Here is a 25,622-nt window from a genome sequence, read left to right as displayed (position 1 = left end):
CTATCCATACAACAAAGAGGGAATCCTTTTGGCAGTGTTCGCTTCACCAATCTGCCCCAAAAAGTCCATGAAAACTCCTGAAAAAAGGTCTGAGAGTCCGTTCCAGACGGGAGCTGCCGAATGCGCAACCTACTCCTCCATGGCCGCCACCGGAAGTTTCGTCACCGCTTCTTCAATGGCCTCGGCGAGATCTTTTCACAGTTGTTCCCTCTGCTGCTAGAATTCAGCTTTAATAAAGGCCCTCAAGTCAGCTTGAAGCCTTTAAACTCGCCCTTCCCCCGCCTGCATGCTGGAAGAGGCTTTTGGCTTTGCTGCAGCTACAGCCAAATCTTTCACTGTTTCTGCCAGATCTGGTAACCAAGAGACATACCATTCCTGGGGGAAAGTACTCCTCCAACATTCACCTACATCTTTTCATCAAAATTCCACCCCGTATTGATTAAAAAGAGCTCTTTTCTGTAACCTTGAGAAGGAGCTGCCTTGTGTGTGACCACTTACTCCATAGTCCACACCGGAAGTCTCTTCAATTGGTTGATTCCTGAGATGAAGGGCTTGATCATTGGAGTTTAGAAAAATGAGAGGTGATCTTATTGAAACAAAATTATCCTGAGGGGCGTGACAGCATTGATGATGAGAGGATGCTTCCTGTTGTGGGGGAATCTAGAACTAGGGAGTATGGTTAAAAAAAAATGGGCGTCCCATTTAAGACCAAGATGAGAAGGAATTCCTTCTCTCAGAAAGTCACTTGTTTTTGGAATTCTTTTCCACAGGGAGCAGTGGAGGGTTGATCATTGAATATACTCATGGCTGAGTTAGACCAATTTTTGATTGACCAAGGGAGTCAAGAGTTATGGGCAGGCAGGAAAGTGGAGTTTAAACCATAATCATATCCATGGTGATCTTATTGAATGGTGGGGAGGCGCAATGTGCTGAATGGCTTACTATTTTTTCTTGTGTTCTTATAAACATTGGCATCTAACTTCACATCACCTGATAATTTTTTTGCTTTGAAGCAATTAAGCAGTGTTTTGTTTACTGATGTACTGAATGCATTAATATCATGTTCAATAATTGTGCGTATAGACTACTGAACAGCCGAGAGAAATTCCCACTAGCCTGGGCTGACTATATTGGTTTGCTTTCAGTGCAGGGACTGCAATGATAAGATTAGAGTAATAAATATAGGGCAGAATTTCTACACAACTTGTATCAACACAATTTCAGATATCATTTTATTTTTGCTCAGTTTCCTAAATTATAGTCTTCTTACTGTTTTACAGAAGCTCATGTCGTTGAGCACATAATACTGCTGTGGTTAATAAAGTGAAGTTGATCAAGTGTCTTTCACTTTGCTACAGTGAAGTGGAGTAGGAATAAAATGAAAAACATTTGTCTTTATGCAAAAATAATGAGATGTTTGCAACTGGTTGTCTTCGCCTCTTCAAAGGACCTTAATGTTACAATATCCTTCACAACTAATGGATTACTTCTGACGTGCAATCAGTGTTGTTTTGTAGGCATTGACAACAATCTCAATTAACAGCTCCGGTATTGTTTTATCACATGACTACAAGAGACTGCAATGATAAGATTAGAGTAATAAATATAGGGCAGAATTTCTACACAAATGGCATCATAGAGCCATTTATGGCAGAGAAGGAGGCCATTCAGCCTATCAAATAACAGTTCTCTGCAGAGCAATCCAGTTAGTCCCACTCCCACATCTGCTGCTGAAACCATCATCCATGTCTTTGTTACCTCGAGAGTTGATTATTCCAATGCACTCATGGCTAGCCTCCCACATTCTACCCTCCATAAACTTAAGGTCCATCTAAGACTCTGCTGCTCGTGTCTCAACTCGCACTACTTCCTTTTTCCCTATTAATCCTGTTTCCATTGACCATATTAGTTCCCAGTCAAACATTATGGTTTTAAAAATTCTCACCTTTGTTTTCAAATCCCTTCATGGCCATGGCCCAGCCAATCTCTGCAATCTCCTCCAACCCCAAAGCCTTTTGAAATAACTGCGCTCCCCTAATTCAGCTTCTTGTATATTCCCAATTTGAATTGCACCACCATTTCTCGCTGTATCGTCAGCTAGCTCGAGACTCCGTGTGGTCTACATGTAAAGTGTTAAATTTGTACGGTAGCACAGGAACTTCTATACACATCATCCCCTCGATAGGAGTGAAACAGATTCCATGACCCCGAAGGAAAATTGTAAAAATTGGAAATAAGGGCAGAATCCTGGTCAAACCTCAGTTCCAAACCATTTCTGGTATCTCTCCCATGTGTTACCAGCATTGCTTTTTTGTGCCAATCAGAATTAGGGAGAGGAAATGGATTGAGCTACTTTGCAGATGTTGCTGGAGTACTTACTGCAAGAATCATTTTTTGCACCATCTTCAAACTGGGATTTGATGCTGGCAATATTCACTCTTTCAAATCTGTGCTGTTTCCCCTGTGTATGATGGAGGTTCTTTATCAAATGGCTGTGCAATTTTCCAAGCTTAATCTAGGTGATTATTGATAACCACAGCTACCTGCACTGCTGGTGTTACCTGGTGCTAGTGGTTATATTACATTATATTATGTTGCTGGTCTCATAATTTGGAAACTTTGAGTTAAGATCCCACCATGGAAGCTTATAAACTAAGGTTCAGCTTGTTAAATAAATATGGAATAAAAATTTTAGTTGAACTAATGGTAAGCATGAACATTTGGACTGCTGTGAAGGTCCAATTGATTCATCATGTTCCTTCGGGCAGGAAACCTGCCAGACTGGGTGTGACCCCATTCCCACAGTCATGTGATTAATTCTTACTTGCCCTCTGAAATGGACCAACAAGGCTCACATCATGCAGCAGTTCCAGGCAACAAAGGGTGGGCAGTGATGCCCACATTCCAGAAATGAATCAAAATAACTTGAGGACAGTATGTGCTCAGGTAGCAATGCTCAAGGCTCAGAAAGCACTGGGGGCGGATGGTCTTGATCTTGTTTGTAGCACTGAGCAGTGCCAAACCTCAGGTCTTGTTGAATCACAGTTCTCCCTCCAAAGTGATGATGGAAGCTGTTAAACCCAAGTAACTCCACCATAATTCTACAAAGCCCCAGGGCCCTCTGCTCAGTCCAGGTGTAGCTGAAAACCATGATGCAGAATTGCTAACACCCAGGACCATTCCCCACCACTCTGTTGCTTGGCTTCTATTTTGTTGTGCTTTAAAGCTTAGCTGAAAAACATTTTTTGTGTTTTTGCAGGTGAATTTTATTGCTGGTTGTTTTTATGATGGGATCATGCTGTATGCTATAGCTCTGAATGAGACACTTGCAGCAGGAGGATCCAAGAAAGATGGACTGGTAATCTGCGACAAAATGAAAGATCGACAATTCCAAGGTATATTTTGAAATCTATTTCTCATGTTTCTGATTGAGATATTTTAATACACCCTTGTTGTCTCCTGTCAAGTGTTGATTGTCAAAAGTCAGCTTGATTTAAAAAGTATATATGGATAGTTTTTTTAATGTATTAAATGTTTTGAAATAGCAGTTAATATGTAAGATGGATGAATAAATAAATACAATTGGTATATTTTCTATCTTGTTTTGGTTAAGTTATATCTAATGACCCAGCAGTGCTCAAAATGTGCATTCTCTGTCTTGGAGAGGGTAATGGAGTAAAATGTTATTGTCTCAATTTTACTGCTAGAACATTATATCTAAATTATCCTTGTAAAAAAAATACACATATCCTTTAATGCCAACTGGCAAATCTGCACAGTACCCCCTCCAAGGTAAATATATCCTTCCTGAGGTGCGGTGCTTAGAACTAAATGCAATACTCTTGCTGGTGCCTGACCAAAGTTGCATAAAGCTGACTTTGGAATCTCCTTTTTGTATTGCAGCCTCTTGCGATAAATGGCAACATTGCTTTAACTTTCTTCATTTGCTTTTGTACTTATGCACCTCTTGTCCAGTTACCTTAAAACTTCAATCTGTGCTTCCTCCGTTATGTACATTTGACGTGCCTCAAGTTTGATTTACCTGCCACTATTGACTCTCTTATGTTTTCATTGCCTTAATCCTATCAAGTTAATTATAAATTCTCTTCTGCTACAGCTCAACTTCCTTTCCCTCAAAATCAGGAAGCACAAAGGTGAACAATAATGGGATGCAACTGGCCTTGTTTCAATTGCTAGATTTGGTGTGATCGTATTACTGCATCTTACTGTCCTCAGCTAGAACCAATTACTATTCCAGATCATCCTGGAAGGTAAAAACAATCTTAGAATTCTCTCATAGCCAATCTCTTCCTTATATCCCTCTTCCATGTCCTATCTACCCTCACCTAGCACATCAAATAGGAAGACCTCAAATATTTCTTCCAGCCAAGCTTAGGGAACATTGGTGAAACTACTTCCCTGAATTCTTCATTCCTGCCTTGCATCCTACCGTAACTTCTCCACCTTCTCCTATTTATTCTAATCCTGGAACATTGACTTTGTTGTAGTTTTGCCCCAACTGTTACCCTGCCCCACCTTTTCCATGAGTTCCATCACATGCTCTCCTAATTGCCTCCCACACAACTCCTGGTAACTCTATTTGCTTTCCTAGTTTCTGTGCCAACCATAATCCTAAATTAATCCTATTCACAATCCATGTGTCTGAAATGACCATTGACCAGAAACTGTATTGGTCCAGCTATATAAATACAATGGCAAGAGCAGGTCAAAGCTGGAAATTCTGTAGGGGGTAACTCACCTCCTGAAACCCAAAGCCCACCCATCATCTGTAAGGCACAAGTTAGGAGTGTGATGAAATACTCTCTACTTGCCAGGATGAGTGCAACTCCAACAACACTCAAGAAACTCGGCACCATCCAGAACAAAGTTTGATTAGCACCCGATCCATCACACTTCAACATTCACTCCCTAGCATCTACCCTGCTACACTGTAGAAGCTCACTAAGACTCCTTTGACAGCACCTTCCAAACCCGCAACCTCGACCATCTAGAAGGACAAGGGCAGCAGACAGATGGGAGCATCACTAACTTCAATTTCCCCTCCAAGCCACACACTACGCTGACTTGGAAATAAATTGCAATTTCTGCACTGTCGCTGGATCAAAATTCTGGAACACGCAGCATATGGGTGTACAAACACCACGTGGACCATAGCAGATCAAGAAGGCAGCTCATCACTACCTTCTCGAAATGCCCTTGCTAAAGTTTGAATGGTATTCTAACTATTTGGTTGTGGTGCTTCATGCATCCTCATTCTCCTGGATCTTTCTGGCATTTGCAGAGATTGATCTTGCTATTCTCGCATAGTTCTCATGTAACATCCAGTTCCATGGATGCCCTAGCATGGTTCCATTCCTATCTTTCCAAACACAGCCAATGTATCTCGGGTAATGGCTTATCTCCCTTCCTCTACATTTTTCTCCCTGTACTTGTAGAGTTCTCTGAGAATTTATCCTCAGTACCCCACCGCTTGTGATCTATATGTTACTCTTCACTGGTGCCATTCAGAGATGTGTTATTAGTTTCCACATGTTTACTGATGGCATGTGATTCTGTCTAAAAATCTCCCTCAACTCCCCAATTTCAGTCTTCCCAATGTTCAGCAGGACATGTTTCGATCTCACATAGCATATGATGTCACCCACTTTTCTGACATCAGGTCCTAAATGAGCATCAACACCTTCCAGATTAACATTGAGACAAGTGAATCCATTATCTTTGAATCAGTTCATACTCTCTGCTCCATGTCTAGAATCATAAAGTGGTTATATCCATCTGCTTTCCTGACCAATCTCTTGACTTCCTTCAGATCTTCCATGTTCTTCAATAGAGGGTGACTTTTTTAAACACTACATCCCATCTATCACCTAGATTGTTTATTTGTGCCTTCATAGCATTGTCTGTCTCAACCTCTCTACTGCCAAAACTCACACATGTTTCTTTCACTTGCAATCTGAATTATTTTAACACGATCTTGCTGATGTCCAATTATTTTTTCCTCATAAACTTCAATTTGTGTAAAGCTCCACCTCTTGCCACACAGTAGATTTGTTTGCAAAAACTGAAGCCCGTTGGATTAAAGGGGTAATGGGTGTGTGGAGGCAAATTGAGCTAACGGGCAAAAAGCAAATAGTAGTGAATAGTTTTTCATCAGACTGGTGCAAAGTATATTGGTGTGGCACCATTGCACTTCTTCATACATATGTTTACGAGCTAGAGTTGGGGTATTATTAAAAACTATTTCAGGGGAAGTGTATATCAATGGCTGGGTCAGCATTTCTTGCCCATCCCTAATTGCCCTTGGAATGAATAGCTTGCTGGAACATTCAACCAGATTTCTGTGGGAGTCAAATGTAGGCCAAATCAGATAAGGAGGGCAGACCTCCTTCCCCAAAGGGCAGGCATGAATGTCTTTTCACTCGCTTTCAATACTGGATTTATGACTTAATTTTAAATGCTATTAACTGCCAAGGTGGGATTTAAATCCCGGTCGCCGAAGCCAGCCTGGTCTCTGGATTATTAGTCTAGTGACGTTGCCAGTCTGCCACCAACTGCAGAGTATCATTTCAAACTTTGCAGATGGCATGAACCTGTACATGTAGAAAACAGTGAGACAGATAATACTTAGCCACAGAAGGGCTGAGACAGATTGGTACAATGAGAAGATACATAAGAACATAAGAACATAAGAACTAGGAGCAGGAGTAGGCCATCTGGCCCCTCAAGCCTGCTCCGCCATTCAATTAGATCATGGCTGATCTTTTGTGGACTCAGCTCCACCTTCCGGCCCGAACACCATAACCCTTAATCCCTTTATTCTTCAAAAAACTATCTATCTTTACCTTAAAAACATGTAATGAAGGAGCCTCAACTGCTTCACTGGGCAAGGAATTCCATAGATTCACAACCCTTTGGGTGAAGAAGTTCCTCCTAAACTCAGTCCTAAATCTACTTCCCCTTATTTTGAGGCTATGCCCCCTAGTTCTGCTGTCACCCGCCAGTGGAAACAACCTGCCCGCATCTATCCTATCTATTCCCTTCATAATTTTAAATGTTTCTATAAGATCCCCCCTCATCCTTCTAAATTCCAATGAGTACAGTCCCAGTCTACTCAACCTCTCCTCATAATCCAACCCCTTCAGCTCTGGGATTAACCTAGTGAATCTCCTCTGCACACCCTCCAGTGCCAGTACGTCCTTTCTCAAGTAAGGAGACCAAAACTGAACACAATACTCCAGGTGTGGCCGCACTAACACCTTATACAATTGCAACATAACCTCCCTAGTCTTAAACTCCATCCCTCTAGCAATGAAGGACAAAATTCCATTTGCCTTCGTAATCACCTGTTGCACTTGTAAACCAACCTTCTGTGACTCATGCACTAGTACACCCAAGTCTCTCTGAACAGCGGCATGCTTTAATATTTTATCGTTTAAATAATAATCCCGTTTGCTGTTATTTCTACCAAAATGGATAACCTCACATTTGTCAACATTGTATTCCATCTGCCAGACCCGAGCCCATTCACTTAACCTATCCAAATCCCTCTGTAGACTTCCAGTATCCTCTGCACTTTTCGCTTTACCACTCATCTTAGTGTCATCTGCAAACTTGGACACATTGCCCTTGGTCCCCAACTCCAAATCATCAATGTAAATTGTGAACAATTGTGGGCCCAACACGGATCCCTGAGGGACACCACTAGCTACTGATTGCCAACCAGAGAAACACCCATTTATGCCAACTCTTTGCTTTCTATTAATTAACCAATCCTCTATCCATGCTACTACTTTACCCTTAATGCCATGCATCTTTATCTTATGCAGCAACCTTTTGTGTGGCACCTTGTCAAAGGCTTTCTGGAAATCCAGATATACCACATCCATCGGCTCCCCGTTATCTACTGCACTGGTAATATCCTCAAAAAATTCCACTAAATTAGTTAGGCATGACCTGCCTTTAACGAACCCATGCTGCGTCTGCCCAATGGGACAATTTCTATCCAGATGCCTCGCAATTTCTTCCTTGATGATAGATTCCAGCATCTTCCCTATTACCGAAGTTAAGCTCACTGGCCTATAATTTCCTGCTTTCTGCCTACCTCCTTTTTTAAACAGTGGCGTCACGTTTGCTAATTTCCAATCCACCGGGACCACCCCAGAGTCTAGTGAATTTCGGTAAATTATCACTAGTGCATCTGCAATTTCCCTAGCCATCTCTTTTAGCACTCTGGGATGCATTCCATCAGGGCCAGGAGACTTGTCTACCTTTAGCCCCATTAGCTTGACCATCACTCCCTCCTTAGTGATAACAATCCTCTCAAGGTCCTCACCTGTCATAGCCTCATTTCTATCAGTCGCTGGCATGTTATTTGTGTCTTCCACTGTGAAGACCGACCCAAAAAACCTGTTCAGTTCCTCAGCCATTTCCTCATTTCCCATTATTAAAACTCCCTTCTCATCCTCTAAAGGACCAATATTTACCTTAGCCACTCTTTTTTGTCTTATATATTTGTAAAAACTTTTACTGTCTGTTTTTATATTCTGAGCAAGTTTACTCTCATACTCTATCTTACTCTTCTTTATAGATTTTTTAGTAGCTTTCTGTTGCCCCCTAAAGATTTCCCAGTCCTCTAATCTCCCAGCAATTTCTGCACTTTATATGCTTTTTCCTTCAATTTGATACTCTCCCTTATTTCCTTAGATATCCACGGTCGATTTTCCCTCTTTCTTCTGTCCTTCCTTTTTGTTGGTATAAACCTTTGCTGAGCACTGTGAAAAATCGCTTGGAAGGTTCTCCACTGTTCCTCAACTGTTCCACCATAAAGTCTTAGCTCCCAGTCTACCTTAGCTAGTTCTTCTCTCATCCCCTTGTAATCTCCTTTGTTTAAACACAAAACACTAGTATTTGATTTTACTTTCTCACCCTCCATCTGTATTTTAAATTCCACCATATTGTGATCGCTCCTTCCGAGAGGATCCCTAACTATGAGATCATGAATCAATCCTGTCTGATTACACAGGACAAGATCTAGGACCGCTTGTTCCCTCGTAGGTTCCATTACATACTGTTCTAGGAAACTATCGCGGATACATTCTATAAACTCCTCCTCACGGTTGCCTTGACCGACCTGGTTAAACCAATCGACATGTAGATTAAAATCCCCCATGATAACTGCTGTACCATTTCTACATGCATCAGTTATTTCTTTGTTTATTGCCTGCCCCACCATATCGTTACTATTTGGTGGCCGATAGACTACTCCTATCAGTGACTTTTTCGCCTTACTATTCCTGATTTCCACCCAAATGGATTCAACCTTATCCTCCATAGCACCGATGTCATCCCTTACTATTGCCCGGATGTCATCCTTAAATAACAGAGCAACACCACCTCCCTTACCATCCACTCTGTCCTTCCGAATAGTTTGATACCCTCGGATATTTAACTCCCAGTCGTGACCATCCTTTAACCATGTTTCAGTAATGGCCACTAAATCATAGTCATTTACGATGATTTGTGCCACCAACTCATTTACTTTATTCCGAATACTACGAGCATTCAGGTAAAGTACACTTATGTTGGTTTTTTTACCTCTGTTTTGAATCTTAACATCTCCAGTTTTATTCCTTTTGTTATTACTGGGCCTACACACTGTGCTCCCCTCAGTCACTGTACCTTGTACTGTCGCCCTTATGGATTTCTGACTATGTCTTCTCTGCCTTGCACTTTTCCCCTCACTTCCTTTTGTTTCTGTCCCTGTTTTACTACCTTCCAACTTCCAGCATTGGTTCCCATCCCCCTGCCACATTAGTTTAAAACACCCCCCCTAGGACATCGGTTCCAGTCCTGCCCAAGTGCAGACCGTCCGGTTTGTACTGGTCCCACCTCCCCCAGAGCCGATCCCAATGCCCCAAAGCCGATCCCCCATGCCACATGGCAGATAAAATCTAACACAGGGCATGTGAAATGATTCATTATTGTGGGAGGAATGACAAGAAGCAATATAAACACTGGTTAGGCCTGTGGAAACAGACTCAATAGTACATTTTAAAAAGGAATTGAATAAATCTATGAAAGGGAAAATTTGCAGGTGTATGGAAGACAACAAGGGAGTAGTGCTAATCAGATAGTTCTTTCAAAGAGCCAGTACAAACACACTGTGCTGAATGGCCTCATTCTATGCTGTATCATTCTACGATACTGCACCACATTTGTACATGATCCTTTTTCTTGATGTTCTTCACTGGCTCGCATTTTTGAGATAAACTCCATAAACCTTCCATGGTCTTGCTCCAGCTATTGCTACAAATCTCTATAGCTTTACAGCTCTTTCTGAATGTTCTATTTCTCTAATTCTGTCCTACCTTCATCCCACTTTTGGAGATAGAGCCTAGATTGTTATCAGACCCACTCTCTGCACATCTCACCCGTGACATTTCCACCTTTCCCCCTCTTTTACCATTTTAAATACCTTCTCAAAGCCCATCTCTTCAGCCAAACTTTCCACCTTGCTTCCGAATCTCTCTCTTCCTAACTCAGCATCAATTCTCAAAAATCCATTTCGAAAGACATTGAGACAGTTCTTTTTGTTGAAATCGCTACAAAAATGTAGCTTGTTAATTGCGTACAACACAAAGCAAAAGCTGAAGCATAACATTATAGTCGAGCGATGGGCTTTCAAGGTAATTGTTTCTCTTGGCTTCTTCCAGGCAAAGTTGCTGCATTATATAAAATGGTTATAATTTATTTTAAAGAAAAGAGGGAAGGTCAGTCTGATGACCATTAAACATTACTTAACTCTTTTAACCGGTCAATAATTAGCTTAGAAAAGGATACCCTTGCAGTTTATGAATGTTAATGTTGTGCAATCAGCAGTGTTTATCTCGCTGTATTTCTTAATGGGATGAAGTAATGCATCTTAAAACACAACTCCATAAATATTTAAAATTGTGAGGCATCCAGGATTCTCCGGCAGAATGTAATATACTTCATATCAGTGTTTAACCCTTAAAGCGCTCATCTCATCTGTGACAGCTGCTGTAATTTCCTGTTTATGTAGCAGAGAAATTGTTTATCTTGCTGTAATCTTTGTTAACTCTGTGAGCACTGCGCGATCGCAGCTTTCAAACTTACAGTCACCACAGATGCTGAGCTGGATTCGCTGGTCCCCCAGCCGTGTGTTTCTCCGCAGCGTGCAGTTCGCTGGTGGCGGGATTCTCTCTTCCTGCCCCTTGTCAATGGGATTTCCCATTGAAGTGACCCCAAACTGCCAGGAAACCCCCGGGCGGGGGTCTGCACTGCCAGTGGGTAAAGAGAATCCCAATGGCTGGAAAATTCCGGTCATTGTCATGTAATATCTGCAAAGTGCGTTGCTACATAATAATAATAATCTATATTGTCACAAGTAGGCTTACATTAACACTGCAATGAAGTTACTGTGAGAATCCCTTAGTCGTCACATTCTGCCACCTGTTCGGGTACTCAGTATTGAGGGAGAAGTCAGAATGTCCAATTCACCTAACAGCACGTTTTTTTGGACTTGTGGGAGGAAACCGGAGCACCCGGAGGAAACGGGAATCGAACCTGGGACCTGGCACTGTGAGATGGAGAGGTCGCAGACCCAAGTTGCACTGATGGCTGCTGCACACTATTTTCCCTGGGACAACAGAAGCACACTCACCAGCACCTGAATACTAAATTAAAAAATAATGTTCAGAATGAGCTGAAACTTGCCAACATTCAACTTTAAGTTTAAGAAATCCCAGGAGGTGCAACGGACTAAGAACTTTTAAAACTTTGTTGCACACAAGGTTACAATCATATTGCTGTAGGGATATGAGGCCAAGCTCCTGGAGGTGGCCTCAGGCATGAGCTTCAGTTTACTTTGTACTAAAATTAGGCTACACAGTTTGTGCTGATGCAAAGCTGAATCTGTTTCATACAGAAACAAATTGTTTAGCACAATTGGCCTGTGTTGGAATGATGTTCCGATATCTAAAGGCAATTGGCATAAGATGTAACTTTATAAATGGACACAACCAAATAATTTCTTTTTTGCGATGGTATCATTACTTTTATCAAATCACTTTCACTATTTTCCCCAACTGGGCCTCCTTGTATCATTCACAACTGAGAGGCTGAATGTATAACCTGCTCGGAGGCATTTCTGAAACTGGCCATAAGGGTGTTTGATGTATAGATCATAGATCATAGAATTTACAGTGCAGAAGGAGGCCATTCGGCCCATCGAGTCTGCACCGGCTCTTGGAAAGAGCACCCTACCCAAGATCAACACCTCCCCCCATCCCAATAACCCAGTAACCCCACCCAACACGAAGGGCAATTTTGTACACTAAGGGCAATTTATCATGGCCAATCCACCTAACCTGCACATCTTTGGACTGTGGGAGGAAACCGGAGTACCCGGAGGAAACCCACGCACACACGGGGAGGATGTGCAGACTCCGCACAGACAGTGACTCAAGCCGGAATCGAACCTGGGACCCTGGAGCTGTGAAGCCATTGTGCTATCCACAATGCTATGTGAGTGGCCTTGGCTTCAGATTTCTCCTCTCAGTGCACAAGATCCTAGTTTTCATGTACTACTGCTCCACACTGAGCTAAAATCAGTACCAGCAAGGGGAGCATTTCACAACTGCAAACCTCCAACCTTCATCATCACTTTGGAGCACTGTGCCTCAGTAACGCAGAGCATCATGCAATCTGCGGGACATTTCTTGTTCCGCAGTATATTGTGCATGAAAGAAACATAATTATATTGCCCAGAGATTTTCTCTGAGCTGCTTCTGTTCCACTCCTGTAATTTTGCTAGATATCCATCAGGAAACAGATTTATGTGTGTAAACAGGGCTTCTTCTGCCATGATGTCATAGTATAGCAGCACCATAGAGCTTCTGAGCTGTAATACCTGCTTCTGTAATTTGTCCACTCACATATGCAGGCAAATGGTATTATTATTTGGAAATGTAACACTTCCTTACTTATATCACAAAAGCAAAATACCGTGGATGCTTGAAATCTAAGCTAAAAACAGAAAATGACAGAAACACTCAACAGGTTGGGAGCACATAAAAAGACACAGAGTTAACAGGCTGAATCTTCGGGGCAGCGTTGAAGGTTGGAATAGAGGTGGGGATGCACTGAAAATACCCACGTGGCCAGCTTGTCAGTTGCATGCCACCATTCCTGATGGCAGCTACTTTGGGAGAGACAGGTTTGGGGTCTGAGAAGGCTGTCCACCCACCATGAGGCTGCCTGCCAATTAGGCTCATTTACTTTATTAAAAGTAAGTTTAGGAGATTGACTGGAATTTTCCAGTTAGCTCTAGTCTCCCGATGCAATCCAGGGCAAATCAACTGCCTTGAGATGGGTGCCCAATGGCAGGCTAGATGCCAGTGTTCCTTGCAGGTCAACAAGCCCTTCCTGCCATCCTGGATGTAAATGTAGCGAAAGACCATGACACAGAAGGCTTCTTGCTGCCACGGTGGTGATCGAGCTGCTTCCAGAAACTGGGGAGTTAATAGTGGGGAACACAGAATTGGCAGAGATGCTAAATCAATACTTTGCCTCAGTTTTCACGGTGGAGGACACTAGTCCATCTCTATAGGAACGGGCAATTCAGAGGTAACAGAAAGGGTGGAACTTGGAACAATCAGCATCAATAGGGAAACGGTACTCAACCAACTCTTGGGATTGAGGGCAGACAAGTCCCCAGGGCCTGATGGCTGACATCCTCGGGTGCTAAAGGAAGTGGCAGCAGAGATAGTGGATCCATTGGTTATAATATTCCAAAATTTTGTGTCCATGGGAAAGGTTCCAGCATTTTGGAAAAAATTAAAAGTAAGTTATTCAAAAAGGAGGGAGTCCGAATGTAGGAAATTACAGACCAGTTAGTTTAATATCTGTTATTGGGAAATTGTTGGAATCCATTATTAAGGATGTAATATCAGGACATTTGGAAAGTCAAAATGCTATTCATCAGAGTCAGCAAAGTTTTATGAAGGGTAAATCATATTTGATGAATTTAGTTCTTTGACTAATTAGTTCTTCGAAGATGTAACAAGCCAAGTGGATAATGGGGATCCTGTAGATGTAGTACATGTGGACTTTTGGAAGGCATTTGATAAGGTGCCGCACAGAAGGTTAATACACAAGGTTAGATCACATGGGGTTAGGGTTAACTTGTTAGCTTGGATAGAAGACTGGCTGATGGACAGAAGACAGAGAGTCAGGATAAATGGGTCTTTTTCTGGATGGCAAAATGTAACTACTGGGGTGCCACAGGATTCAGTCCTTGTGTTCCAACTATTTACAATCTATATTAATGACTTGGATACAGGGATAGAAGGTTCTATGGCTAAATTCGCAGATGACACTAAAATAGGTGGGACAGTAAGTTGCAATAAGAACCTTATAAATGGATATAGATAGGTTAGGAGAGTGGGCCAAAATATGGCAGATCGAGTTTAAAGTTGGTAAGTGTGAGGTCGTCCATTTTGGTTGGAAAAATGGGAAGGCAACTTATTATCTAAATGGGGAGAGACTTTGGGATGCTCTGATGCAGAGGGATCTGGGTGTCCTAGTGCATGAGCCACAGAAATGTAGCATGCAGGTGCAGCAGCTAATAAGGAAAGCAAATGGAATGTTGGCATTTATAGCTGAAGGAATAAAATATAAAGGTAAGGAAGTGTTGTTGGAACTGTACAAGGCATTGGTGAAACCGCACCTGGAATATTGTGCACAATTTTGGTCCCCTTATTTGAGGAAAGATGTAGTGGCATTGGAGGCAGTTCAGAGGAGGTTGACTAGATTGATTCCAGAGATGAGGGGTTTGTCGCATGAGGAGAGATTGCGCAATTTAGGTTTATACTCTCTAGAGATTAGAAGAATGAGGGGAGATAAAACTGAGGTATGTAAGATGATGAAAGGTATGGATAAAGTAGACGTGGAGCGAATGCTTCCTTTCATGTGGAATTCTAGAACGAGAGGTAATAGTCTCAGGATAAGGGGTAGCAAATTTAAAACAAAGATGAGGAGAATCTACATCTGTGGAATTCGCTACCCCAGAGTGCGGTGAATGCTGGCACAGTGGAAAATTTAAGGAGGAGTTAGACATATTTTTAATTGGTAATGGGTTGAAGGGTTACGGAGAATGGGCTGGACAGTGGAGTTGAGGCCATGATGAGATCAGCCAATATTGTATTGAACAGTGGAGCAGGCTTGAGAGGCTAAATTGCCTACTCCTGCTTCTAGTTGTTATGTTGTTATGTTCTAAGCAAGAACTATTCTGTCTAATTCCACCTTCCAGCTCTTGGTCTGTAGCCCTATAGGTAACAGCACCTCAAGCACAAATCTGGTGTTCTTAAATAATAAGGGGATTTCTTGATTAACAGGGGATTGGGGTTATGGGGAAAAGTCAGGAGAATGGGGATGAAGAAAATGTCAGCCATGATCAAATGGCAGAGCAGACTGATTGAGTCAGAATTTACAGTGCAGAAGGAGGCCATTTGGCCTATCGAGTCTACACCGGCCTCTGAAAGAGCACCCTATCCCTGTAACCCAGCAACCTAACCTTTGGAGACTGCAGGGCAATTTAGCGTGACCAATCCACCTAACCTGCACATCTTTGGACTGTGGGAGGAAACCCGAGCACCCGGAGGAAACCAACGCAGATATGGGGAGAATGTGCAGACTCTGCATAGACAGTGACCCAAGCCGGGAATCGAATCAGGTGCCTGGCGCTGTGAAACAACAGTGCTAACTACTGTGTTGTCCCTTGATGGACCAAATGGCCTAATTCTGTTCCTATATCTTATTGTCTTCTGGTCTTCTGTGGCACTACTACAGTTTTAAAGAAGTGGCTGAGAGAGTATCCCAAACACCTGGGGCGCAAATCTCCGCACTCACGACGGGTCGGAGAATAGCGGGCGTGGCAAATTTTTACGGCGACGCTGGTCCGACGCCCTCCCGCTATTCTCCGAACCCCGCAAAATCTCGGAGTCGCCATTCCCGCCAAAAGCCTCCATCAAGCCCCCGACACGACCAGAATCACTACAAATTGCCCCCCCCGCTATTCACCGGCCCGGAGGGGCCGAAGTCCCGACGTCATCGCGCACTGTTTACACGGCGTGAAACACACCTGCTTTTTAAGTTTGTCAACCAGTCGTGCTGGCTGACGACAGCTTCGAGGAGGTTAGCGCACCGCTCAGCCCACCGCTCAGCCCACCGCTCAGCCCACCGCTCAGCGCACCGCTCAGCGCACCGCTCGAGTCTGGCCACAACGGGGAAGGCATCCCTGAGACCGGGAGGGGGGGTCCAGAGCGGGGGGAGTGGGGGAGACGGAGGGGGGAGTGGGGGAGACGGAGGGGGGAGTGGGGGAGACGGAGGGGGGAGTGGGGGAGACGGAGGGGGCAGTGGGGGAGATGGGGGGGAATGGGGGAGATGGGGGGGAGTGGGGGAGATGGGGGTGGGAGTGGGGGAGATGGGGGTAGTGGGGGAGATGGAGGGGGAGTGGGGGAGACGGAGGGGGCAGTGGGGGAGATGGAGGGGGAGTGGGGGAGATGGAGGGGGCAGTGGGGGAGATGGAGGGGGGGTGGGGGAGACGGAGGGGCAGTGGGGGAGATGGAGGGGAGAGTGGGGGAGACGGAGGGGGCAGTGGGGAGATGGAGGGGGGGGTGGGGGAGATGGAGGGGGCAGTGGGGGAGATAGAGGGGGGGTGGGGGAGATGGAGGGGGGAGTGGGAGTGTGGGGGTGGTAGGGAGAGAGTGAGCGAGTGAGCCGTCCAACCCCGTAACAAAATGTCTGCCACCATGTCATGGCGTGCCGGTCACGAGGACATGGCCGCTGGTTCCCCTGTGGCTTACGGCCACAGGCCACTGACGCACCCGTGAGGAGGCCATAGTTTACTGGCCGTTGGATGCAGAAAGTGACCAGGGGTTAGGCTGCCTGCGTGTCAGCAGCACGTCCGGGACACACAAGTATCCCTTGGCTGGCGGCTGCCGAGTTGTCGACTAACCTCCGTCTAACATGTCCCGTTTCTCTGCCCCCACCACCCTTCTGTAGGTTAGCACAATGTCTGTGAACAGAACGGCTATGTTCTGCGCAGTGGTTGGGGCCGCTGCACTGCATTTGGCGATGCAGCAGCATCCACACCCACAACCCGCAGTGGCTGCAGGGCCAGCTGCAGCAGCAGAGGGAAGGGCCGAGGAGTTGCCAGTCGTCGAGCAGCATGGGGGGGGAGGAGGAGGAAGAGGAAGAGGAGAGAGTGAGGGTGCAGCCACGGCACCAGAGGCGACGACCAAGGCCGAGGGTGTACCGTGTCCGGGTCTCTTTCCAGACAATGACGGACATCATCTGCAGGAGGAGACTCCGGCTGAGTAGGGAGACGGTGATACATATCTGTCACCTCGTGGCGCACCTCGCCCCACGTGGAACGGGGGGAGGACACGCGATCCCGGTTGCCATCAAGGTGACGGTCGCTCTTAACTTCTATGCTACCGGCTCCTTCCAGTCTCCGAGCGGGGACCTCTCCGGGATCTCCCAGTCATCGGTGCACAGGTGCATCCGGGATGTGACCGACGCCCTCTATGCCATCGCTGACATCTACATCACCTTTCCCGAGGACCAAGCAAGTCAAGACTCACGAGCTCGTGGATTTGCCAGCGTGGCCGGGATACCGAGGGTGCAGGGGGCAATCGATTGTGTTCACGTCCCCATGCGCCTGCCTGCAGGGGACAGGGACGTGTTCACAAACAGAAGGGGGACATACTCCATGAATATCCAGGTGGTATGCGACCCCCACATGAGGATCATGAATGTTTCTGCAAGGTTCCCAGGGAGTGTGCATGACTCCTACATACTGGCGCAGTCGTTCATCCCTGCGATGTTTGAGGGACGTCCCCCCCGGCTGAGGGGCTGGTTGCTAGGCGACAGGGGTTATCCGCTGAGGTCTTGGCTGATGACGCCTATACGGAGGCCTCAGACCAATGCGGAAACATGATACAACGAGGCCCATGCAGCAACCAGGGGTGTGGTGGAGCGCTGCCTTGGCCTCCTGAAGATGAGATTCATGTGCCTGGACCGCTCCGGAGGGGCCCTGCAGTACCAGGCCGACAGGGTCGCTCGCATTGTAGTGGTCTGCTGTGCGCTGCACAACATCGCGATGCAGAGGGGAGATGACCTGCTGCAGGAGGCGGAGGGAGAAGCCAGTGGCTGTGGTGCTAGCACAGAGGAGGAGGAGGAGGAGGAGGAGGAGGAGGAGGAGGAGACTGGTGGAGTGGCGGGCGCAGCACGCAGACACGACCCAGGTGCTGGTGATGTCCAGGAGGCGGCACGACAGACCCGGCGGGCACGCGGGCACACGACGCCTTGCTGGCAGCACGGTTCACGCATCGCATGTGACGTCCCCGCTGAACACCAAACCACCACCTGCATCCCTAGTCGTGCAGAGGGTCAACACACAACTTCCACCACCACAACCCCCCCACCCCCTCTCAGTGTACACTGCTCCACTTCGACATCACCCTTACCACTGGGTCCAGACGGTATGGCACAACATTGATGGCTGTGTCAGCGGGTGTGATCAGTGCCATGTGAAATAATGACAGCCCGATCTGCGATGAGCTGTGAGCTGTGAACCATCCACCTTGGTGGCCGCTGAGATAGTCACGGACACTCTATCACGTGCCCGCGTGGGCTAGCTGGGGGTGGGGTGAGGGGCAGGGACTGCACACCCGGCACCGAAGTTTCACCGCTCGTCAACCCCAGCGACACTCGGTCACCATCACGATTCCTGTGGCTGTGGAACAATCACACGGTATTACAAGTAAGGTGGAACAGTGCGTTTAATGTTAACAATTATTTACAGGTGCCCTAGCCCCTACAACTAAACTGTGCCCTTCACCCGTGCCAACTTACTCAGTGTCTATCTTAGTTGCCTTACGGGCCCTAACACTACGTCTACGTGACTCCCCAGATGATACAGCAGGAGTGGAGGAGGATTGCTGCGAATCGCCCCCCTCGACTCGTTTCTCCTTGGCCAAGCGTTTCCTGGGGCGACCCGGCCTTGATGGGCCAGGCTGCTCTGCGGGCGTCTCGGGTGACATTGTGCCACCCTGCTCTGCCTGCTGCCCACCCGATGCACCAGGGATGGGACGGGGGGAGGCCGAGAATTCCGGGACGTGCCGTGATGGAGTTAATGGGACGGGCCCCGAAACCTCCTCCTCCCTCGGGGAGCCCGGTGGCCCCCGGGCCTCACTTTGGGACAGAGGTGCGAGCGGGGAGGTGCCCCGTCGCACCACCGACACCTGGCGCTGCCAGTCCTGGAGGCCTGCAACGGTATCCACCAGGATCCGAAGGTTTGCAGACACGGAGTCCAGGGAGTTAGACATTCCCGCCAGGGACTGTGCGATCTCAACCTGTGTGTGCACGACGCCATCCAGCACATGTGTCAGGTGGTTGATGCTCTCGGCGACTGACTGCTGCGACTGGCCAATGACCTGGTGAGACTGGGCCAAGGCCTGCAGGGCGCCGGCAATGTCGTTTTGCCTCTGGCACATTTCTGCCTGTGAGAGGGCAACCCTGTCCAGGGCCGAGGATGACGCGTGCATATTAACCCCAATGCCTTGCATCACCTGACCCATTGCCTTCACCGCGGATGCCATCCGTGCGGTGTCGGACTGGGTCTCTGCCATGAGCGGCACCACTCCCTGCTCGTTGACGCGGTTCGACTCCTCTAACAGCGTCTGCAAAGTCTGGAAGGTAGCCCTCATCCCGTCGTTGTTTCCCTGGGTTTCTTGAGGCATCGGCTGTGCGGGTGGGTTGAGAAACTCCAGGAACTCCGAAAACGTCTGGGAGCCAGCTGCATCCTGGGCCTGGTCTGGCCTCCGCGAGTCCGGGCCCTCGGTTGCTCCGACCTCCACCTGCTGTACCTGCTCAGCTGTGATGTGCGAACCAGACTGTGACCCAGGAGACTCATCACTAAATAGTCCCGCCGGGGTGAGTGTCTCTGGGATGATGGATGTTGTGGGAGATAGCAGTGCCGCAAGCCCGATGTTGTCGCAATTTAGCGCCTCCTCTATGGTGTGAGGCCGCTCAGAGTCCGGAGGGTTATCGCTGGCCATTTCCGTGGCTTGTGTTCTCGCCACCCTCTGGGTGTCCTGATCCGCAGATTGGGTTGGGGAGGATGGGACTCCCCGCTGATCGGGCACCCTCTGTCGTGCGGCCCCGGGTGAGGTGGCGGCAGATGCCTGTGTCCGTCTGCAGCCAGACGGCCCTGGTCGTTCGGCATCACGTCCTAGGGAAGAGAATGAGACGGGTTATTTAGATTTACTCGGCAGGCCGCTGAACGGTCCCAGTGGGCAGCGTGTGAAGGGACAGAGGATGGGGGAGGTGTCCCAGTGGGCAGGGCGTGTGAAGGGACAGAGGATGGGGGAGGTGTCCCAGTGGGCAGGGTGTGTGAAGGGACAGAGGATGGGGGAGGTGTCCCAGTGGGCAGGGTGTGTGAAGGGACAGAGGATGGGGGAGGTGTCCCAGTGGGCAGGGTGTGTGAAGGGACAGAGGATGGGGGAGGTGTCCCAGTGGGCAGGGTGTGTGAAGGGACAGAGGATGGGGGAGGTGTCCAAGTGGGCAGGGTGTGTGAAGGGACAGAGGATGGGGGAGGGGTGGTTGTTTGTCATGGAGGGTTGTCTCACTTGCTACAGATCCGCCAACCTCGCATAGCGTGACATCCCGGGTGGCAGACCCCCCAACAAGGTCCAGTGCCCTCTGCTCAAAGGTGGTGAGGGGGTGCAGGTTGGGCGAACCCCCTCCAGTCTTGTGCCGCTCACGGTTGTTGTGAGCGGACTTGGCCTGTTGGGGGAGGGTACACAGGTAGATCATTACAATACGGCAGGTATCAGCAGTCCGTTCAGATACTGGCACAGTTTTGGGGGTCAAGTTGTCATAAGACGATTGCATCTCTCCACGGGGCCAGAGCGCTGGGTCTGTGACAACTTTGTGAACCATCCTCAAATAACTCTGCCCCAATCCCCCTCCACCCCCCCGTGCCAGGGGGGGAGGTGGGTGATTAAGTAAAGTGGGGGGGGAGGGATGGTTGTGACCAGGGGGCACCTTGGCACTTACCCTGGCAGCCCTGGTGAGGTCATGAAGCTTTTTCCGGCACTGCTCTGCAGAGCGAGGGGTCTGCCCCACAGCACTGACGGCAGCAGCCACCTCACGCCAGGCCTGGCATACCGCGCTGGCAGGTTGGCGATGCCCTCTCCGCGGGCGGATGATGCCCCTCCTCTGCTCGACAGCATCGAGCAGCGTCTCAACATCGGCCTCCACAAAACGAGGCGCAGCTCTCCTGGGCTCCGACATCATGGCCTACAGATTCTGTGCTCGCCCGCGCCTTTTTACGGCGTCGGGCGGCGTCACGTGGGCGTGATCGTGTCGTCGCCGCGTTCCGTCATCATCGCGCACGTGATTGACGCCGCCGCATTACTAGCCCATTTCCCGGAAGTGAATACGTCGGGAAGTGGACCCTTCCCGACCGTCGTAAAACGCGCCCGTTTTTTACGACAATTTCGCGATTTCTCGCGGGTGCGGAGAATCTCACCCCTCATGTTTCAGAAAATTCAGCCCAAATTTGCAGGTCAATGAACTTTCGTCATAAGTTAGGGATCAATGGTAACATGCAGGGTAACACTTCATCTGGATTATTTCAACAATCTGCCTCAATTTCCAAATTATGGTACTGTTGAAATCAACCATGATTGAATGGTGGAGTGGACTCGATGGGCTGAATGGCCTTACTTCCACTCCTATGTCTTATGGTCTTATGGTTATTACCCAAATAGGTAATTATGATGCTGCCACAAATAGAGTTATCCAATTGGTGATGTCCTTTGACAGTGCTTTGTAGTTGACATGAGACACGGGGAGCTGGAGTGCATGATGCCGTCCAATTGATTTAAATTAAAATTTTCATCAGTCAAGAAGCCCAACGTCACCCAGAACAAAGTAGTCTGTTTGATTAGCACCCCATCCACCACCTAAAACATTCACTCTCTCTGCCACCAAAACACAGTGGCAATAGTTATATGTTTTCAAGTACTTTTAAGCTGACCCATACATACAATATCACACAGCCTGCCTCACGAGGAGTCGCAATCCAGATTTCATATTTGATGCACTGTGCAGTTAAGCTCACTTAAATATGTTTATGTAGGAGTTACCCGAGGCACGGGACCTAAAGGCCTTGCCTTAGAGACCCTGAGCGGGCGCTGTTTCGCACTGGTTTCCACAAATGTGGACCAGATGTACCAACACTTCGGGGGGTCACCCAGGTGATTCCGTGCCCCAGTGTAGTCAAGCTCTGAGCAGGGTGGTACCCTGGCACTCCCGATGCAATCTGAGCACCTTGGCACTATTATCCTGACATCCTGGCAGTACCACATGGGCATCCTGGCTGTGCTACTTGGGTGCCAGCCAAGAAGTACCAGGGTGCCCAGGTAACACTGTTAAGCTGACAGGCGCACTGCCAGGTTGGCAGTGCTAAGGTACCCATGTAGCATCTTGCCCGTGCTGGGGATCGGGCCCTGGGGTGCCTTGCCCTGATGAGGTGGGGTGCAGGGAGCTCAAGGATGCCCTAATTAGTAAGTTGGGGCATTAGGAGGGGTCCGGAGGCCACTGTTGAGGCCCATAAAAAATGACACCCCAATCTCTTCCTGCTCTGGCGAGCTGAGATCATTAGTACAGGAATTGAGCCGAAGTGCAGCCTTGGCGGGGCATTCCTCGCCAAGGCCAAAAACTGAAGCAGAGTCCCATTTAATAGTGGGGTTACTCTCGGGGCTGCAAGCACCAAGAAGCACACCACTAAATGTGCCCAAAATGGGACTCTACATTTCCATTAAATCACACCTCTGATCTTTGAGAGCTTTGTGTGCTGTTTTCCAACCAGCCTTGTCTTTTGTTCATTTGTGTTGAACCCCTCCATCATTGAAGATCGGGATATTTGTGGAGCCTTCTCTTCCAGTGAGTTGTTTGATTGCCTACTATCATTCAGGGCTGGCTGTGGCAGGACGACAGAGATTAGGTCTCATGCATTTGTTGTGGAATTGCTCAACTCTGTCTACTACTTGCTATTTATGCTATTTGACACTCAAGTAGTCCTGTGTTGTAGCTTCACCAAGTTGACACATCATTTTTTGATATGCTTGATGTTGCTCCTGGCATGCTCTCCTGCACTCTTCATTGAACCAGGGTTGATCCCCTGTCTTGGTGGTAATGGTAGAGTGGGCGATATGCCAGGCCATGGCAGATTGCAGATTATGGTTGAATATAATTCTGCTGCTGATGCCCACAGCGCCTCATGGATGCCCAGTCTTGAGTTGCTAGATCTGTTTGACGTCTATCCCATTTAGCACGGTGGTAGTGCCATACAACACGATGGACGGTATCCTCAATGTGAAGATGGGACTTTGTCTCCATAAGAACAGTGGTCACTTCTACCAATATAGTCATGGACAGATGCATTTGCAGCAGACAGATTGGTGAGGATGAGGTCAAGCATGTTTTTCCCTTTGTTGGTTCTCTCACCACCTGCTGCAGTCCCAGCCCAGCAGCTATATCCTTTAGGACTGGGCCAGCTCCATCTGTGATGGTACTACCGAGCTATTCTTGCTGATGGACAGTGAAGCCCCCCAGCAAGAGCATATTCTGCGCCCTCGCCATCCTTAGTGCTTCCTGAAGTGGTGTTCAACAGTACTGGTTCATCAGCTGATGATGGCCGGTATGTGGTAATCAGCAGGAGCTTTCCTTGCCCATGTTTAACCTGAAGCCATGAGACTACATGGGACCCAGATTTGATGTTGAGGACTTCCAGGGCGGCATGGTGACACAATGGTTGGCATTGTTGCTTCAGAGCTTCAGGGTCCCAGGTTCAATTCCGGCCTCGGGTGACTGTCTGTGTGGTGTTTTCACTTCCTCCCCGTGTCTGCGTGGGTTTCCTCCGGGTGCTCCAGTTTCCTCCCATAGTCCAAAGATGTGCAGGTACATTGGCCATGCTAAATTGCCCCTTATTGTCCAAAAGGTAGTTGGGGTTACTGGGTTACGTGGACGGGGTGGAGACGTGGGCTTAGGTAGGGTGCTCTTTCCAAGGGTCGGTGCAGACTCGATGGGCTGACTGGCCTCCTTCTGCACTGTAAATTTGTAAATTCTATGGTTCAAACTCACTCCTGACGGTATACCATTGTGCCGTCACCTCTGCTGGGTCTATCCTGCTGGTGGCGTAGGACATACCCAGGAATGATGATAGTGATGTCTGGGACATTGTCTGTAAGGTATGATTCTTTGAGTATGACTACATCAGGCTGTTGATCAACTAGTCTGTGAGACGGCTCTCCCAACTTTTGGCACAAGCTTCCAGATGTTAGAAAGAAGGACTTTGCAGGGATGGCAGGGATGGGTTTGCCGTTGTCGTTTCCGGTGTCTGGTTCGATGCCGGATGGTCCGTCCGTTTTAATTCCTTTTTGTGTTTTCGTCGCAGTTGAATACAACTGGGTGGCCTGCATGTGACTCCAGACCCACAGCAATGTGGTTGACTCTTAACTGCCCCCTTAAGAGCAATTAGGGATGGGCAGTAAATGCTGGCACAGCCTGCGACGCCTACACCCCATAAACGAATAAAAGACAATGGCACCACCTTCCCGAAAAGGACATCTTTCATTCTTCTAAGCTCTAATGAGTACATGCCCAACCTACTCAGTTACGAGTGGCGTACCACAAGGATCTGTTCTGGGGCCGTTGCTGTTTGTCATTTTTATAAATGACCTAGAGGAGGGCGCAGAAGGATGGGTGAGTAAATTTGCAGACGACACTAAAGTCGGTGGAGTTGTAGACAGTGCGGAAAGATGTTGCAGGTTACAGAGGGACATAGATAAGCTGCAGAGCTGGGCTGAGAGGTGGCAAATGGAGTTTAATGTGGAGAAGTGTGAGGTGATTCACTTTGGAAAGAATAACAGAAATGCGGAATATTTGGCTAATGGTAAAATTCTTGGTAGTGTGGATGAGCAGAGGGATCTCGGTGTCCATGTACATAGATCCCTGAAAGTTGCCACCCAGGTTTATAGGGTTGTGAAGAAGGCCTATGGTGTGTTGGCCTTTATTGGTAGAGGGATTGAGTTCCGGAGCCATGAGGTCATGTTGCAGTTGTACAAAACTCTAGTACGGCCGCATTTGGAGTATTGCGTACAGTTCTGGTCGCCTCATTATAGGAAGGACGTGGAAGCTTTGGAACGGGTGCAGAGGAGATTTACCAGGATGTTGCCTGGTATGGAGGGAAAATCTTATGAGGAAAGGCTGATGGACTTGAGGTTGTTTTCGTTAGAGAGAAGAAGGTTAAGAGGTGACTTAATAGAGGCATACAAAATGATCAGAGGGTTAGATAGGGTGGACAGCGAGAGCCTTCTCCCGCGGATGGAGGTGGCTAGCACGAGGGGACATAGCCTTAAATTGAGGGGTAATAGATATAGGACAGAGGTCAGAGGTGGGGTTTTTACGCAAAGAGTGGTGAGGCCGTGGAATGCCCTACCTGCAAC

The 25,622-nt window shown here is 47.6% G+C and overlaps 1 protein-coding gene across 1 annotated transcript in view; it reads left to right on the top strand.

Annotated features, from left to right (window-relative positions):
• LOC119962751 (atrial natriuretic peptide receptor 2) overlaps positions 1–25,622 on the top strand; it is a 195,123-nt gene that overhangs the window by 19,067 nt on the left and 150,434 nt on the right. The window contains exon 4 of the mRNA XM_038790768.1: positions 3,260–3,395. Coding sequence (XP_038646696.1) covers positions 3,260–3,395 — 136 coding nt within the window. The remainder of the gene's footprint in view (positions 1–3,259; positions 3,396–25,622) is intronic.

Source organism: Scyliorhinus canicula, chromosome 3 (assembly GCF_902713615.1).
Source record: "Scyliorhinus canicula chromosome 3, sScyCan1.1, whole genome shotgun sequence".
NCBI lineage: Eukaryota > Metazoa > Chordata > Chondrichthyes > Carcharhiniformes > Scyliorhinidae > Scyliorhinus > Scyliorhinus canicula.
The sequence above is the reverse complement of the archived record's forward strand: the minus strand, read 5'-3'. Positions and strand labels throughout refer to the sequence as shown.